Genomic DNA, 15,156 nt, shown 5'->3' on the forward strand with positions numbered 1-15,156 from the left:
GTAAGGCAACCAATGCGACCGATGTACAGATTTTGTTCCGTCCAAAGGGTTTCCGATCATGAAAGTACAGGGAGGGTCGTTCTAATCCTCCTTGCTCTTCTCCTCGGGGGCGATAGGTAACCCAGCCAAAGAAACTTGCACTTGAAGTAGGGCAGTGTCGACGCTGCTCAAGAACATAGCAGCAGAGCTGTATCGGACCGAAACCCAGAGGTACAGCGGAAATGCCGAGGTCGTCGATAACATGCCAACGAAGATGTACGCGTATATCCAGCGCCGACCCATCATGGTCGGTGAAGTTTCCGATAACATAACCGCAAACATTGAAAGACTCAGAAACTGGAATACGATGCCCGTCAGCAGCCACCAGAAATCGGCATCCTCGGCCGTTCCTGGCGCGGACTCAGAATGTGCCTAACCGATCATGGCAGGGACCGCGGCAGCCAGGATCGTAAGGCCAGTTATGGCGTGCAAGTGTGCTGAAGACATCTTGAGGAGGGCCTAGTCAATATGCGTAGAGTCAGTGGATCGCTCTTCCCCGGATTCAGGATACCAGCTGCCGGCGTACTTTTCCAGGAGACGGTAACGACTCCTTAGCGGCTTGGCTCTGCATATCTGAGCTGTCATGCAGTGCACGCATTATTCGCTCTTCCCGCTTGTCCCTATTCAGATTTAGGTAATGTTCGGTCATTGGTAAAGCGACACGTACCAGGTCTCGCTCCAGGTATACTCGTGCCAGCGGCTCCTGTACTTCAGAACCGATTTTGAACGGAACCGATGATCCATTTTGCGCCAAACTCTTTCCAGAATCAAAGCACGATTCTTGATAGTGTGCGTCACCGGTCCGTCGACATCGCGTATTCTTTGAGTTATGAGTCTTTCGAGAGCTCTTCCTGTCGCATCAGATGCATCTTTCAATGATTCCATCCAACTGATTACTACCTCACCGCGATGTTGGTCTTCCAGTCTCACAGCGCCTGTGAAGAGCTGGCCCCACAATCGGGTATATTCACTATCCCCCAGATAGTTCTTGTGAAACGGCGTTTTCCGTATCTGATATTATTGTAGTCAGAGACAACCTCCTGGATTATCGGTGCCCATTCCCTCGCTCAAGGGTCATCTCGCACGGCAATTATCTCATGACATTCGGGGTGTGACACATTCTCTCCGTGTATGGGGTGCCGCAGCTCAGATCGCCACTCATCCAAGGTCTTATTTTCGGCGTGGGCCTGGATTGAGTGTGCCCAAGATTGCATCCGTTGGACTGATGTTGCTGTGTCATATTTAACCACAGACACAGACTCTTGGTGCCAGGGATCAGGACAATCGTGCAGCCTGGTAGTTGTACCTTCTAGATACCTGTAGACCCCTGGCGCAACCTGCGCTACACTTAGCGGCGCTATAATCATGGTATAGATAGTGCACTTAACATAGCCACGCAAAGTATGTCGGCCATCGCCAGTGTCTTGGCTAGGTGCATGATCTCTTTGTCGTCGATACGAGCGCCCGGCATATCACCATCTCGAACAGCCATCTGGAATGACACCACAGATGCATTCAAGGGCACTACTTCTTAGTAAGCGTATGTATCTTTTCACTCAGGATACTGGGCTTACTAGAGCTCTATTACGCGTCACTTGCTTTTCATCCTGCTTACGGATGGGCGAAGATTTCACACTTCTGGGACCGTCACCCCGACTGGCTAGCCAAGGCCAAGGCCATCGTGAAAAGCCACTGGGAGAGGGAATACAAGACCCGTCCTACCCCCCTGACCTTATCCCATCTGCCCCGACGCCAACCGGCTTTGCACCATCCCAGGCTGCCTGCCGCATCAACGAGGTAGACGCCTTTCTACAGCAGGGTCAGCTGCAGGGCGACCGGGCGTTGGAAATCAACGATGACGAGATGGAAGCCTGGATAGCTGAAAGACCCGACCCATTTGATCAGTACGTTACCGATCCCATCGCTTACTGGCGCGCCAGAAGAACCAAATACCCCAGACTTTCGCAGATGGCGCTAGATACGCTTACCATCCCGGCCATGTCGGCTGAGTGCGAGCGCTTATTCTCGGCCGCCGGCATGCTGCTTAACCCGCTACGGAGCAGCCTCGATATTGCGATCGTCGGTCAGTGCATGGCACTTCGATCCTGGCTACGGGCAGGCATCCTGCTGGATGGGGAAGTCGATCCGGTTGCCGTCTCAGCCGCAGAGCGGCTGGAAAGCGAGGCATTACAGCGTATGGACTACGATCAGCAGGTCGCCCACGTCACCAAATGGGTAGCGGAAGGGGAACCGCGGCCCGGGATATACCTAGGCTGCGAGTAGGGGCGACGGCGAGCCTATGTACCGGTGCCAGGGGCAATAAATTCAGCGGCGCCGGTAAAATTCACGATACCCCTGAATTCGTCCACCATATTCAACCAAATCACATCAAACCAACAATTTGAGCTAATTCAACCCATCAAACCAGGGCTTTCATTAGTCAGCATCAACCAAATCACATCTGGCTCTTTGGTTTGGTTGGTTTGGTTGTTTACAGCCTTGCTCCCGGGCAACACCTACATCCTCCAAGATGACATATCTCGATGATAGAGGCTTCTCACGATCCCGCGGCCATATTCCTGACGTTCTCCAGGCATTTTTGATCACGTTCGGAGTCAGTACGTCAATCCTAGCCTGCCGGTATGCATTGATCATGTCCTTTTGGAGGGCTTAAGCCCAAGGCGTGCGTTTGGACCATCCCTGACGAAGACTTTCAGCTTTCTTTTGAGTAACCCAAAGACTCCTACATCCAAAACCTGTACTACGTGGCTGCAGTGTGGTTCGTAGAAGACCAGCCATACTTTGTTCGATAAGCAGAGCCATAGAAAGTCGTCGTTGGTGTGTGAATCGTGGCCATCACAGATCAAAACCACCCATCTGTTCCCGTGACAAGCGCGTACATGGGGGATAAAGATGTCTTTTATCCAATCCAAAGCTGTGGGGTTGCTAGTCCACCCTTTAGGAGAGCATTTAAATCGCCAGTCTTCAAATAGACCACGATTTACGTCGGGAAACCACTGACTTTGGACATCAGCCCCCTTGAAAATGACCAGCGGCGGGAGGGCCACCCCATTATAGCCCACACACTCCAAGGCAGTAATCCATTCGCCTCGTTCGATGTCTTTTTTCAAAGCGACGTGATTAGCGGCCTCAGAAATGACCCAATGGTCGCCTCCCACGCCCTGACCGATGCCCATCTCGTCTGTGTTGTAGTACCTCTCAGGGGGATATTAGCCAGCTCCGGGGCATCAAACCTGTCGAAAAAAATGTGGATATTCGACACGGTAGCACCGTTGACCCGGCTATAGTTGATGATTTTGGATCTTGTGGTCTTGACCTCTTCATTTCGGGCCAAAAAGCGCGCATGCCACTCCTTTCCTATGGTGTGAGAGGCTCCAGAAGCGTTGACTAGCCGCTGAGCCATAAGCCGGAACTTGGTAAGCGCCGGCGCAAAGCCTAGCCTGGCCTGACCAACGGCCCAGTGCGTTAATTGAGCCTCTAGTAATGGTGACAGGGCTTGCTGGTTGGCGTAGGTCTCCCTTCTGGTAGGAATACCACTAAGGCGGCGGTTTAGATACGATCGGGGGTATCCCACTTTCGCGCTGCTTCTCGAACAGCCATCCCGAGCTTTACGTCGCGAACGGCAGCGTGCGCGCGCTGCTGCAGATCAAAAGACGACATCCTGATCAAGAGGGAAAAAATGCGAATAGATTGGTATTGATAAGAACTGTTGAAGTGTTAAATTGGTGAAATAATCCAAGAACATTCAAACTAGGATGAGCGCGTTCGTAGGGCAAAACGCGGTGGTCCGTGATGAGATGGTCCGTGACAGGGGGGTTAGCTTATGCCGCTGAATTTCTCCAACTACTCGGCTCTTCGTCTAGTTACGGGCTGAAAGTAATAGAGACCAATCCCGTCATCTAGTAGTGGCAAACCATGTTCCAGACGCACCCAGAACCGCCGACCAGGCATTGATCGCCTTGAATACAGCATCGCGCGATTCGTATACCCCTTCAGGAGGAAGGCAACCGCCGTTTTGTTTCGCTCGGCCTGTCAATGAAATACCAATTAGGCAGGGTACTTGTATGAAGGTAGCAGGGAAGGGCGGTGCGTGGTATGCAATGATAATTTACCCGGTCGCTCTTCAGCAACGAGCAAGCAATGCACCCTGCATTGCCTTTGTAGAAAACCCCAATCGTCCTCGTCTTCATAGGCAGCTACTTTTAATACTCCCTTTTCTTTCCTATCAACTTTCTTTTCCTTCTTTGTCTTCTTCGTTCAAGTCTAACAACCTCACTCGGCACTCTTGGGCCGTGGCAGCCCGCTGATCTAGTGACGTGCTTTGCCGCACAAAGAAAGCCTTTTTCGAGTCCTGCGCATTCTCCATTGACATATCCAAGCCAAGTCGCCCTGCAGCGCATCTTTCGGACGTCAGCGACAATCTTGCACACCCCATGCATCTACCTTCCACACACACACCCCCCATACATCTACTTACCTTCTACACACATACACCCGCAAGCATCACAGCCCCTTAGCCGGGTACAGAGCCCAACAACCGCAGCAGCACCTTACTCACCCGTTTACCCGCTCGCTCGCTCACTCAATCACTCACGCACTACCCCTTCTCCTTGGTGGTGGCTACTATTGTACGCTGTAGAAGAACCCCGGACCACGTGTGAGCCGCGAATTACCGTTACTATCACCTGCGTATCTATCTTCCTCTCTCGACTCGCTAGGTCAAGGTCCCAGGTCTCTAATATAAGACCGAGCTCACGAACAAGAATCATTAAAACGGCCTGGCATACATCTTTCTTTGCACTTTCACCTATATCACATCACGACTTGACTTTGACGGCTCGGCACTTTAATTCTGTTTGGGCATCCTAGGAACGTACCAGGGGCTATACTTGTGCTGGGCTTTTTCGAACCATCATCTTCTTGTTCACCAACTTGCCTCTCCAGAAACTCAGGCTTGTAATTCTTAAAGGTATATACTTTCCCTTGTCACAAAAGAATCACCTTTTGGTCAACCTCCTGTGGAAATATTTAGATAGATACAGCTTGCTCTCCTCTAAAGTTTCTCTGAACAGCTCCTGCTGTCGTGGTATCAGTCGAGTCCTATCTTCCAAGCTACCATCATGTCGGACATAGTGGCGAGAGGAGCGATGGCTCACCATCATCACCACACATCGGCTGGGGCCACTTTACAGCCAACATTTGTTGGCTACATCAGCTCGACGATGGACGCCCTTGTTCTGTTCGAGGCGTGTCTCACTGGCCACATCTCTCGCGTACCTCGTCGGCCACATGACCGAGAGCGAGCGAGCCTGATTCACAGCGGCAACGTCTTCATCTACGAGGAGCACTCGAGCGGCATCAAGCGGTGGACCGATGGCGTCCCATGGAGCCCTAGCCGCATATTGGGCAACTTCCTGCTGTACCGCGAACTTGACAAACCTTTCCAACCAGGCGAGAAGAAGAGGGCCATGAAGAAGGACAACAAGAGCACCAATGGAGTATCGAAACCCACCGCCAACTCTAGGGCGAACTCGGTTGGCTTCAGTGGTATGAACATGGGCGGCTTAGCTTCCCAGTATTCGGATGCGCCAAGTAACAACAAGGACGCCGAGAGAGCCTTGGTGGGATCTCTCGTGGACAGCTACCAGTTCAAGCCAGATGGTCTGGTAAAGAAGACGATCAGTGTGCAGTACAAGGGCGTACAGTATCACCTCGTCTCGTATTACAACATCGAAGATGTAGTTCAAAAGAAACTACGCACCCCCTAGAGTCCCCCGAGCTGCAGCACATCACGCCACGCGCTGCCTTGATCTCGGATGGGAACTTCCGCGCCCCGGTCGACAACCACGAGCTAACCACGGACAACCAGATGACAGTGCTCATCGCCCAGGGTCATACTCCGCTCGGCATGAACCCGTACGGTGGTTCTCTATCCATGTCCGTGCCCAACGTACATCAGGGCTACCAAACAGGATGGGCTACAGGTTACTCTCAGCAACCCAATTCGTATGCCGTAACTCCTCATAATTTACCGCCGCCGCCGGTTTTTCTTACTCACCCACCCCCAGGTTATAGGTATGAAACCTCTCGTTAGCCAGCACAGCCGCCGAACTTCCCTTCGGTGCAAATGCCCTCGCGGCGGTATATCACGATAGCTAACAATAGTTACGACACTAACGGTAGCGGACAGAACAGCTATGGATCTATATCATCTCTTAGCGAGAGCCACAGGAGCAATACGCCGGTCCTCCCGAGCAGCGGCATGCCCAGCAGTGGACTGCTCGATGGCCATAGGATGGACCACAGCTCTTTCAGCGCGCAATTGATGCATGCTTCCCCAGCGGCATCAGTGGCATCGTCCCAGCATGGGGCTATGTATGACAGCAGCGCTTGATTTACGGCATTTTACAACAACAGCTCTTCTCAGAATCCGAATACATCTTATGATACACAAGGGAATCCCATGTTCGACTCCTGTAGTTTAGCTCAAGCTCCGGGGATTACAAGTCGGCGTTGTAGTCGCAACAGGGCTTGGGGTCATTTAAGTCGGCCAGTGACGGCAATACACCGTCGGCCTCTATCCGAAAACGGAGTAGGGCAGCGAAAGGGGGGTTGTAGATCTGCGACAGTTAGTTGGTCTAAGGAGAACTATTGGACCACTGACCATAGGAGAAATGGTCGAGGCATCATGACTGCGAGAGGTGTGGTACGCCTCAAAGAAGACCAGGCAGTCAACAGAATGCGAACCCATGGCTGGTTCGGTGGTATGTCTCTGCAGACCACATAGTGATGAAAGAGCACCCAGGATTTATATCGAAGTTGAACGATGACGATGACGAGAACGATATGGAGGGAGACTTGGAAGACCTGAAATATATGATTCAGTCTCTAGGCGAGCTTGAATACACAGTCGGCAATAATAGGCCCGAGACGGTAGAGATGAAGTGATGTTGTTTCCTTCCCTTCGCAGGCTCGAAATGGCCTTGTAGGCTTCACCGATATGTCGTAGCCCAGACTGTTGACGTGGATTCACCCAGGAGTAAGTCGGTCTGCATGACACTGTTCTGGCTCCAGAGCGCTGGATAGGAAGCGGGGCTTGGTGGGCTGATATATAGCAAGGCCGGTTCCGCCGGTGATGCTTCCACATCGCGCCTATAGCATCCATTGTCGGTCGCCCCCGTCATCATGGGAAGTTTGAGGCTGCATGGCCCGGATAATGTGAAATTGAAGGCCAAAGTCGTCTAGGTAACCAAAGGTTTATAGGACGTAGTCAGAAAGATTCAGATTCTGAGGATCGCGTTGGAACCGAAGATCGGAGATTGGCGCGATTTCTTGTATCTTCTGTTCTGCCTCCCAAGGTGTGTCCGTAGGTGGGTACCTTACCCATTGAACATTGTACGCTGTTTCATTGGAGCTGTATCCGAGTATCTTGAAGACGCAGTACTTCAGAGAGCGAATGCGCTTTTGTTCTAAGCTTTTCTCTCGGCCCCCTTGCTCATCCCAAAACCTGTATAGGAGCAATTCGTGCTCGCGCTGCACATTTTCCTCGCCCTTCCATTTTGTTTTACCATCTGTCTCGATCTCGAGTTCGAAAAGAGTTGCACCCTTTGGGAGTCGACATCGAAAAATCCGCGCGTCGCCAGACATTAGGAGGAAGTGGCCAGAAAGAAGAGTGGGACTTTGGCGATGGGACGAAGTGTTGGATCATGAAGTACTGTTGATTAGAAGAATTTAGACCCGGAACCGTTCATTCGATCGGCAATTGGGTCGGAAATGGTCGAAGTGTGAAGGGGGCGAGGGCATTCGGACCTTGAACCAGTCATTGAAGCCACTCGATGATGAACAGCTCAATTTCGATGCTGTATTATGGCGAACGGCAATAGGTTCGAGTAGTTAGATTGGAAACACAATTAGGGGGCTGGCAATAGGTCTAGGAACATGGCGCACGTGTCGCTTCAAGGCCTTCCTAGGTTGGGACTTTTTCACAGGGAGTAAGAAATGCACCAATTATAGTAGTTTAACCCCTATTTCTCACCCAGTAAAGTTACTAAACATCAATGTAGTAGGTACCTAGTATGAAATTTCGAATGAAGCCTCGTCTACTTGGCTAAGCAAAGAGAAATAAGACATCGCACACTGCCTTCCTTTAATGAGCGTACAAAATGAAACTACCAAGCCACTATCCACCTAGTCCAACTTAACTCGCCCCAAATTCTTTTGTCTGAACACGGCCAGTCTCTCGGGATCTTCGCGGCTCAGTGGCTGTAGCCTCCCAGTCATCAAAATCTGACGCCAACAGTGTATGTCGTGATGGTAACATGCTATAACTCGCTGTAGGAAGGAAGCCGTCTCACAGTAAAGGCTCCAATCCCAAGTACGACACCTTGATTTGAGTGCGGGTGTCAGCTTCTTCGCTTCATCGGCGAACCCATCACATCGTAAGCTAGAGAGACAGGACTTGGCGAATGAAGCTGTAGTGGGCCAAGGCGTGCCGATGTATTCTTCAATTTTATCGTTGAGAGAGATCTTGTCGCCGACGCAGGAATAATACTGGATCAGAATCTCGAGGTGAATCATTCGCTCACTGATCCAAGTTGTGTTCATATCAGGATATAATTTCATACACTCGTTGAAACGGCGCATAGTGTCGAGAAGACCGTCTAGGGAGGGGGTGGGGGATTGTCTGGTTCCGTTTTTGAATTCTTTCATGGCCACAAATAAAGCGTCCCTCGATGTATCGAGGTTTTGCCGCGGCTCATCTATGCCATCATAATGATCTAGACGAGATCCCATAGCGAAGGTGTTGTTGCCGTTTGGCACTGAAATATGGGAATGGCTAGGCTCTCAATACAAGAGTGAAGTGTAAAATAACAAGATAGGGGGTAGATGTTGATGAATAGAGGGGAAGTAGGCAAATGAGATATCTCGCCCTTTTATAGCTATAGACTCAGTATTTGCCCGAAAACTACTCAAATCCTGTGGCTCTCATCATGATCTAGCCCCTGTGGTCAGTCTGCCTCACAATAGCATTCTTCTTGCCAAGAACCTAGCTAATGGTTCCAACACGGCGAGGCATTACGCCCTAGCACCTTCTAGTCATCGCCCTGGGGGCTGTACCGCTTAAAGCGGTCACACCTTGAGTAGGACTATGTAACAGAGCTTGCAAGTAGAATCTACTGCTGGGATGCCTTGGTCCCCTCAACACACCGCATATCACGTACCTAGCACCTGCCCCTGTCCAAAGCAGGGGTTTCACCGTTTTCTAGGCGAGCCTTTCATGTTGAAGACACACGAACGCTTCGCGTACTCGGTGTGTGCATGCCCAAGGACGGCCACGAGATCCGCGGAAACCAGGCACCACAGGCGCCCCCTTTCGCCCAATTAGCTAGGTATGCACAAACAAAAAAATGCCTCATACCCAAATGATTGAGCGAGGCGAACCTCCTCCTCTTCCGAGCGGTAGCTGCAGGCTGCAGTCTTTCATACCTCTTCTACCGGTCGTGTATGCATGATAACCAGGCCCCTAGGGCCTCATGTATTGGCAGAAGACTGCAGTGAATCGCTGATCGCATTAAATCCACCTTGCAATACGTTTGGCTAGATGGCAACCGGGGTAGGATTTGAATATGGGACGATATTTCGGGCGTCATTGCGCGCAAACCAGGCGTGAAAGAGAAACCTGTACATGTTGAGCGGCGAGAAAGCAGATAAAACTACCCCTGTAGTCTAGGTCTACCTCGGTGGAAACCCATGAACGTCGGTTGCGTCCTGCATCAAACACGCGTGCTTCAAGGTCGATACGTGTTCTAGGTTTATGTGTACTGTATGGTCTCTCAAGCCGGATTCAAGCCGGTACAAAGGTAGGGATTAGTATTAGTATCAGTATCCGGCTTCACCGGTCCATGGCAGCCGCTGTACCAAAGAGTACTGGTGTTTGTTCGAAATGCAAATGCGTGGCGCCTTGGGGATGAAATTATGACTGGTACTCTTCATGAAGTTGGACAAGCGAGACACGACCAGGTTGGCAACTTGCCAGACTACCGAGAACGAGACGTGGCCAACTAACAAGGTAGACCATCCTCTCAGGCGGCAGGTACATATCGGACGGCATACAATGATATGGACCAATATTCCAAGAGAGAGCCTTAGCGAGGTCATGATAGCGTTACGTCCCTCATCTCAAGGCAGCCCGCTAGTCTGTTCGTAATAGTATCAGCGCCTGCTCATCAGGCGTGAATGCAGTTACAGAGCAGACTGTACTTCAATAATCGACTGTGCACTGCCAGTCACTAGAAGCATCCTATACATATTTATTCCCTGGCAAATATCCCTTAACTTCTGGTATAGCGACCAAAGAGAGGCCCCCGAGGCTGGAACAGATACGAAAGAAGGGCAGGTATAACTGAAAGTATAGATACAAAGATAGGTTAGCTTAATCTCGTTAGTTACAGCCGCCCTGCAGCCGCCTTCCCATTGATATCTTGCTCCTAATCTACGAATAGGATCAGCCGGGTACGGGCCGGAGGTCAACTTGAGGTCTTATCAAATATCCTGGCTCATACCTTGATGGAAAGCAAGGTTTCGCGCCCAAGTAACTTGTAGGCCTTATCCTCTAGTTTCACTGGCAGGATGGTTTCCGGGTATGATCATGTGTCATTGGGGGGTTTTGGGCCAGGGCCTCCCACCCATTTTCCACAGCCCAACTTCATCTCGCGAATAGTCAACCTTTCACACCGACACGCATCGCTGACTAGCCAGCTTGTGTTGCATTTCGAGAGGTTGGTGCTGGGATGTAGTACTTTCGATAACACCCCCTTTGACACTAGTTTGCAAATACTGGGAGTCAATACAATTCAACACTCACACTGCTTCATTTGGGAATGCAAAGAACATAGAGGATATATTATAAATACCTTCAGTTTAGAATATGGAATGCTCTGGGTGCGCATAACATACACCTTGCTGGAAGCAGCTTCGCTTGCATATAGTTCTATTGCCTGACACGTCTTCCTTACTATGAGATAACATCGCCTCTCAACTTCGCCATGAGCCAAACACTTCGTAAGAGACTCTCAAAAGCGTCCCAAAAAAAGCTCGAACTTCCACGCATTTGTTATTTTGAAGTTGTCTGTCGCGCTACTTCCGAATCCAAATGTGTATCAGCTCTCACGGATATTGGAAAACAAATTGACAAAGACTGCGAGGTTCGTACTTACCACAGCATTGGTTGGCGCAGCTTTCGTGGTTACCTCGATACCCATTATCTCGAAGTCCGCCATTTTCGGTGGTGAGTATTTTACAGTCAGTCTTCAGAGCGCATCGAGATTTATCCAAAATAGCTTACATGCCACGAATAGCTCATCTATAGCAATGGTGTGGCTACAAATACCAAACCGTTGAGATACGCCAATTGTGACCAAGGTATAATCGATAGCGTTGACGTTATCGGGGAGAAACCCCACCTATATTTGAGTACACGGAATACCATTTTTCCCTCCGAGCCTGGCAATTGTCTAAACTAAATGATGCTTGCAGTAATAGTACAGTCAACGACGAGGGAGCTGGCACCAACAAGGGCACGTCGACGTGTGTCCTAGCGGCGAGGGTGCTGGCGACGAAAAGGACGATATGCTGGCACCGGCGAGGGGTTGGAACGTACTGCCTCGTCCCCCAAACCCAGTTCGTGATTATGATGCACCTGCCAGCAATCAGAGCTGATCAGTTGGGTCATATGCTGTGGACGAAGATTTGTTGACTAACCTAGAAATTCTACCACGTCCGAGCGCCTTCAGCACCGATATGCAAAGAAAACGGCCGACTCTGTATACGAATATGAACAACACAGAATATTTTGCCCCTCCCCCTTGCCCCTCTTTCTCCCGCTTTCCTGCCTCGAAGGCCACAAATATTTATTGAATAAGTACTAAACCTTTGGCGACAAGTTGGAATTCACCCAGGTCATCCGAAGCGCTCGTGGCGGTGTGTCCATTCCCACCTGGGCTGGCCCGACTTCCCGGGATTTTGCTCATATAGAAGGTAGGAAAAATACACAACTGGACCGTCTTAACGTCTCCGCTGGGGGCTTCCTTTTTCCCGACGGCTTGTCCCGGATGTTGTCCACTCCACAAGCTTCATCGTCTGCGGATCGAAGATGCTCCCAGGCTGGAAGAATCTCCAAATGCAGCGCCTATCGGTCAGGCAAAGCTTCGCTGCTAGTTCAATGGTGCGCGTCGTGACATCTAAGAAAAGATCTAGTAGTGCTGAGTCTGAAATTTTTAGTTCATTGCTGCCTAGTTGGTTGGATTCGGAGTCTAATAGAGGCTCAAGGATATGGCACATGTAACCCAATACGCTCTCTGTATGGCCGGCAACGAATTGGGTATCGAAATGAGGTTCTGATACCAAGGAATTGTAGGCAAGGAGCTCAACTTTGTGGAGAGCATGGGGCCCATCTGGATTGTCAGCCTAGTAACTATCGCATTGGAGTTCGAGCCAGGACCTACATATTGCTGATACCTGGATTTTGTAATGACGTAGAATCGGGGATTCTTCAGCTATTATCTCTTCAAGCGGATGTCTCCATACAAGAACCCAAAGTGCTGCGGCCACAAGTGACCTGAGGACGATGGCCATATCAATGCGATATTTTTTGCAGTATGCCACGAAGGATTCGAAATCCAAGCCACAGAGAGTGCTGGTCAACTGGGACAGCACTGAATTCGTAATTTCCTTTGGCTGGTCCAGCACCCGACCAAACAAGCTAAGCGAGGCGCACTCGTCAGCAATCAAATCCTCGATCACTTCGAGATTGGCGTTGATGTCCTTCTTGCTAGGGCCGAGACTGCCGGTTCTGATAAGACCAGAATCCTCGCGAGCAGTCTCGATAGCAAGCAGCTGTTTCCTGAGGACGACGTTCTCGTGATTGAGGATGCGCGTGTATGTCGGGTCTGCCGCTCTCGCGCAATGATGTAGCTCATCCACTTTCTGGAGAGCTTCGTGGAGACGGCCAACTAGCGTAATGTTCTCGCGACGCAATCGCTTGATCTGGCGCTCTCTCACTTGAGAATCCTGTTCGAACGACGGCCTGTTATCTTTGTGAGGCACATCAGCAGGCGTCTGGGGAGGCTCTTCGGCCCTATGCATCCGCTTAGACGGTTGATCCGAGGCTCTTGTTCGTTTCAGTGTCTTCGGCAACACATGATCCGAGGCTTGATCCGTGGGCCTCGCATCGACCCGCGCCAGCTCACGCGTTATCTGCGTGGAAAGCCAGCGCGCCCCCTCGGGGGCCCTGGTGCAAAGGTTGCGCATTGCATCTATGCACTTTGCTACAGTCAGCATATGTTCCGAATGGCAAAATCCCGACATACTAGAGGAAGACCCGGGCTCTTCATGTCTGAGAGGAGCAGCGTGAGGGATCGAATCGCTCCGTCCAGACCGTCGCCCCTCGCGACAGGGCCCGATTCATTCCCCATGGTAGCAAGCGGTGGGTGATACAAGAGAGCGAAGGTTCAGGAATCGATTAGAGGCTGTGTGATCTCAAAAAGTGTTTGAGGAGAGGAAGGTCCTCCAAATCAGTTGGGGGGTGGCAGCTCTATTTGTAGGCCCTCCAACCCTTGCCCCCTCTGCCTGAAGGCCTCTGTCGCCAAGTTGGCTTAGATTTGCCACTTCGTCCTCGCATTCATCGCCTGCCGTTCCAACAGTTGCCGCATTGACTGTGCTCGCGTCATCGGATTCAAGACCGTCGGGATCCACATCACCGCAGTCCACATTGTCTCTCTCGAACACCACGTACTCTCTCTTGTCGCCTCGTTCCAGCTCCGCCTCGGTAAACGGTCCTGTCTTCCAGGTAACGTCAGACACGTCAAGCTGGCTTGGTCGGCCCTCTTCCTTGAGGCCAATTTCAGGAACGCAAGGCACTTACTCGCGCTCCAACGTTTCTCGGTGTTTCGCAGGAGCATCCCCCTCAGAAGGGGCCGGTATTTCCAATGACAGCGAGCCTCGATGAGCTTATCGACTTGGTACATCCACGTCTGTAACACATAAACGGGGAAAGGAACGAGAAAATAGGCGAAACCTCCTTGGCATCATTGTTATTCGGGTCAGCGATTTTTGGCAATGGGAGGCTACGGTTGTGGTTTGGAAGTGTCTCGATATTTTCATATTCTATGGACATGGGCCCTTTTTTACCATTCTATTATTAATAATTTATGGATGGGAATAGAAGGGATCCCAGAGTGCCTCTTGTGAGCCAGCAAGGGCTCCACGACCAATAATGGACACAACTATATCGGCGTATGCTTGGGGTCCCCCGTCTCATCCCCCCCTACATAAAACAATCTTTGCTGTATTGTGTCCAAAAGAACCCAGTAAGCTGGCGGCTTGTTCATTCTCGATAACTTGATCAGAGGTCCCAACGTCTAGCACAGCCCTATTCAACGAGAAGGGCAGCATACTCCATCTACGGTACTTCAACTTTTCAACAAAGCATCTAGAGCATACTGCACCGTAAGTATCCATAAGCTGTCGTTTGTTGTCCCAGAAATCCACAGTGGTCTCGCTGCCTCTAACCATGAATTTGGGCAGCGAGTGGTTGACTCCAATTTTGCGGTTCGTCCAGTCTGACCACCCCGTATTAGACGAATCCTCCCACAGCCCAAAGTCGATGCTCAGTAACTCGGCCGCGTCGATGTCTCTACCAAGGCGTGTGAGCATCAACCTAGGTCCCATCCCTAGTGTCCTGGCCCTTGACACTGGGCCGACTCCCACCGTAGCCCCGTCCATGACCGCCGTGCCGCCAGCAACGACCTATATCATCCCTGAAACTAGTATTACAGCCATGACAGGAGCAATATCCACAGCAGCTAAGGTCGGCATTGGGGTCGGAGCTGGGGTCGGGGGCCTGGCGCTGGTTACCCTGGGCGTATTGTTGACCTTTAGGTGGCATAAGAAGAAAGTCAATTCCAGACGGATGAGCCCACCGAGGTAGATACCTTCTGTCTTTAGGGTACATGGTTAGGTCGTGCGGTTTGGGAGAGATGAATAATACTGTCCACCTGCCCACCTTGTGATAAATACTGGATAAAGTACGATCGCTTG

At 50.9% G+C, this 15,156-nt stretch overlaps 6 protein-coding genes across 6 annotated transcripts; 2 read left to right on the forward strand and 4 right to left on the reverse strand.

Moving 5' to 3' along the window:
* Nucleotides 1-81: 81 nt before the first annotated feature.
* PG998_010369 (uncharacterized protein) lies at nucleotides 82-783 on the reverse strand (the record flags this gene model as incomplete). Its single annotated transcript, XM_066877185.1, has 3 exons — nucleotides 82-411; nucleotides 566-659; nucleotides 707-783. 3 exons carry the CDS (start codon nucleotides 781-783, stop codon nucleotides 82-84), a joined length of 501 nt encoding a protein of 166 aa, XP_066726239.1.
* Nucleotides 784-1,656: 873 nt separating this feature from the next.
* Nucleotides 1,657-2,322, forward strand: PG998_010370 (uncharacterized protein; the record flags this gene model as incomplete). Its single annotated transcript, XM_066877186.1, has 1 exon — nucleotides 1,657-2,322. The coding sequence occupies one exon, from the start codon at nucleotides 1,657-1,659 to the stop codon at nucleotides 2,320-2,322; it is 666 nt and encodes a 221-aa protein (XP_066726240.1).
* A 2,858-nt stretch (nucleotides 2,323-5,180) lies between these two features.
* On the forward strand, nucleotides 5,181-5,828 carry PG998_010371 (uncharacterized protein; the record flags this gene model as incomplete). The annotated part of the gene is made up of 1 exon (XM_066877187.1): nucleotides 5,181-5,828. One exon carries the CDS (start codon nucleotides 5,181-5,183, stop codon nucleotides 5,826-5,828), a length of 648 nt encoding a protein of 215 aa, XP_066726241.1.
* Nucleotides 5,829-8,257: 2,429 nt separating this feature from the next.
* PG998_010372 (uncharacterized protein) lies at nucleotides 8,258-8,853 on the reverse strand (the record flags this gene model as incomplete). The annotated part of the gene is made up of 2 exons (XM_066877188.1): nucleotides 8,258-8,346; nucleotides 8,415-8,853. The coding sequence occupies 2 exons, from the start codon at nucleotides 8,851-8,853 to the stop codon at nucleotides 8,258-8,260; spliced, it is 528 nt and encodes a 175-aa protein (XP_066726242.1).
* Nucleotides 8,854-12,525: 3,672 nt separating this feature from the next.
* On the reverse strand, nucleotides 12,526-13,368 carry PG998_010373 (uncharacterized protein; the record flags this gene model as incomplete). The annotated part of the gene is made up of 1 exon (XM_066877189.1): nucleotides 12,526-13,368. One exon carries the CDS (start codon nucleotides 13,366-13,368, stop codon nucleotides 12,526-12,528), a length of 843 nt encoding a protein of 280 aa, XP_066726243.1.
* A 228-nt stretch (nucleotides 13,369-13,596) lies between these two features.
* PG998_010374 (uncharacterized protein) lies at nucleotides 13,597-14,787 on the reverse strand (the record flags this gene model as incomplete). The annotated part of the gene is made up of 2 exons (XM_066877190.1): nucleotides 13,597-13,947; nucleotides 14,560-14,787. 2 exons carry the CDS (start codon nucleotides 14,785-14,787, stop codon nucleotides 13,597-13,599), a joined length of 579 nt encoding a protein of 192 aa, XP_066726244.1.
* Nucleotides 14,788-15,156: the final 369 nt, after the last annotated feature.

This window comes from Apiospora kogelbergensis (assembly GCF_038363985.1).
Source record: "Apiospora kogelbergensis strain CBS 113332 chromosome Unknown utg000007l_segment0_segment0, whole genome shotgun sequence".
Taxonomy (NCBI): Eukaryota; Fungi; Ascomycota; class Sordariomycetes; order Amphisphaeriales; family Apiosporaceae; genus Apiospora; species Apiospora kogelbergensis.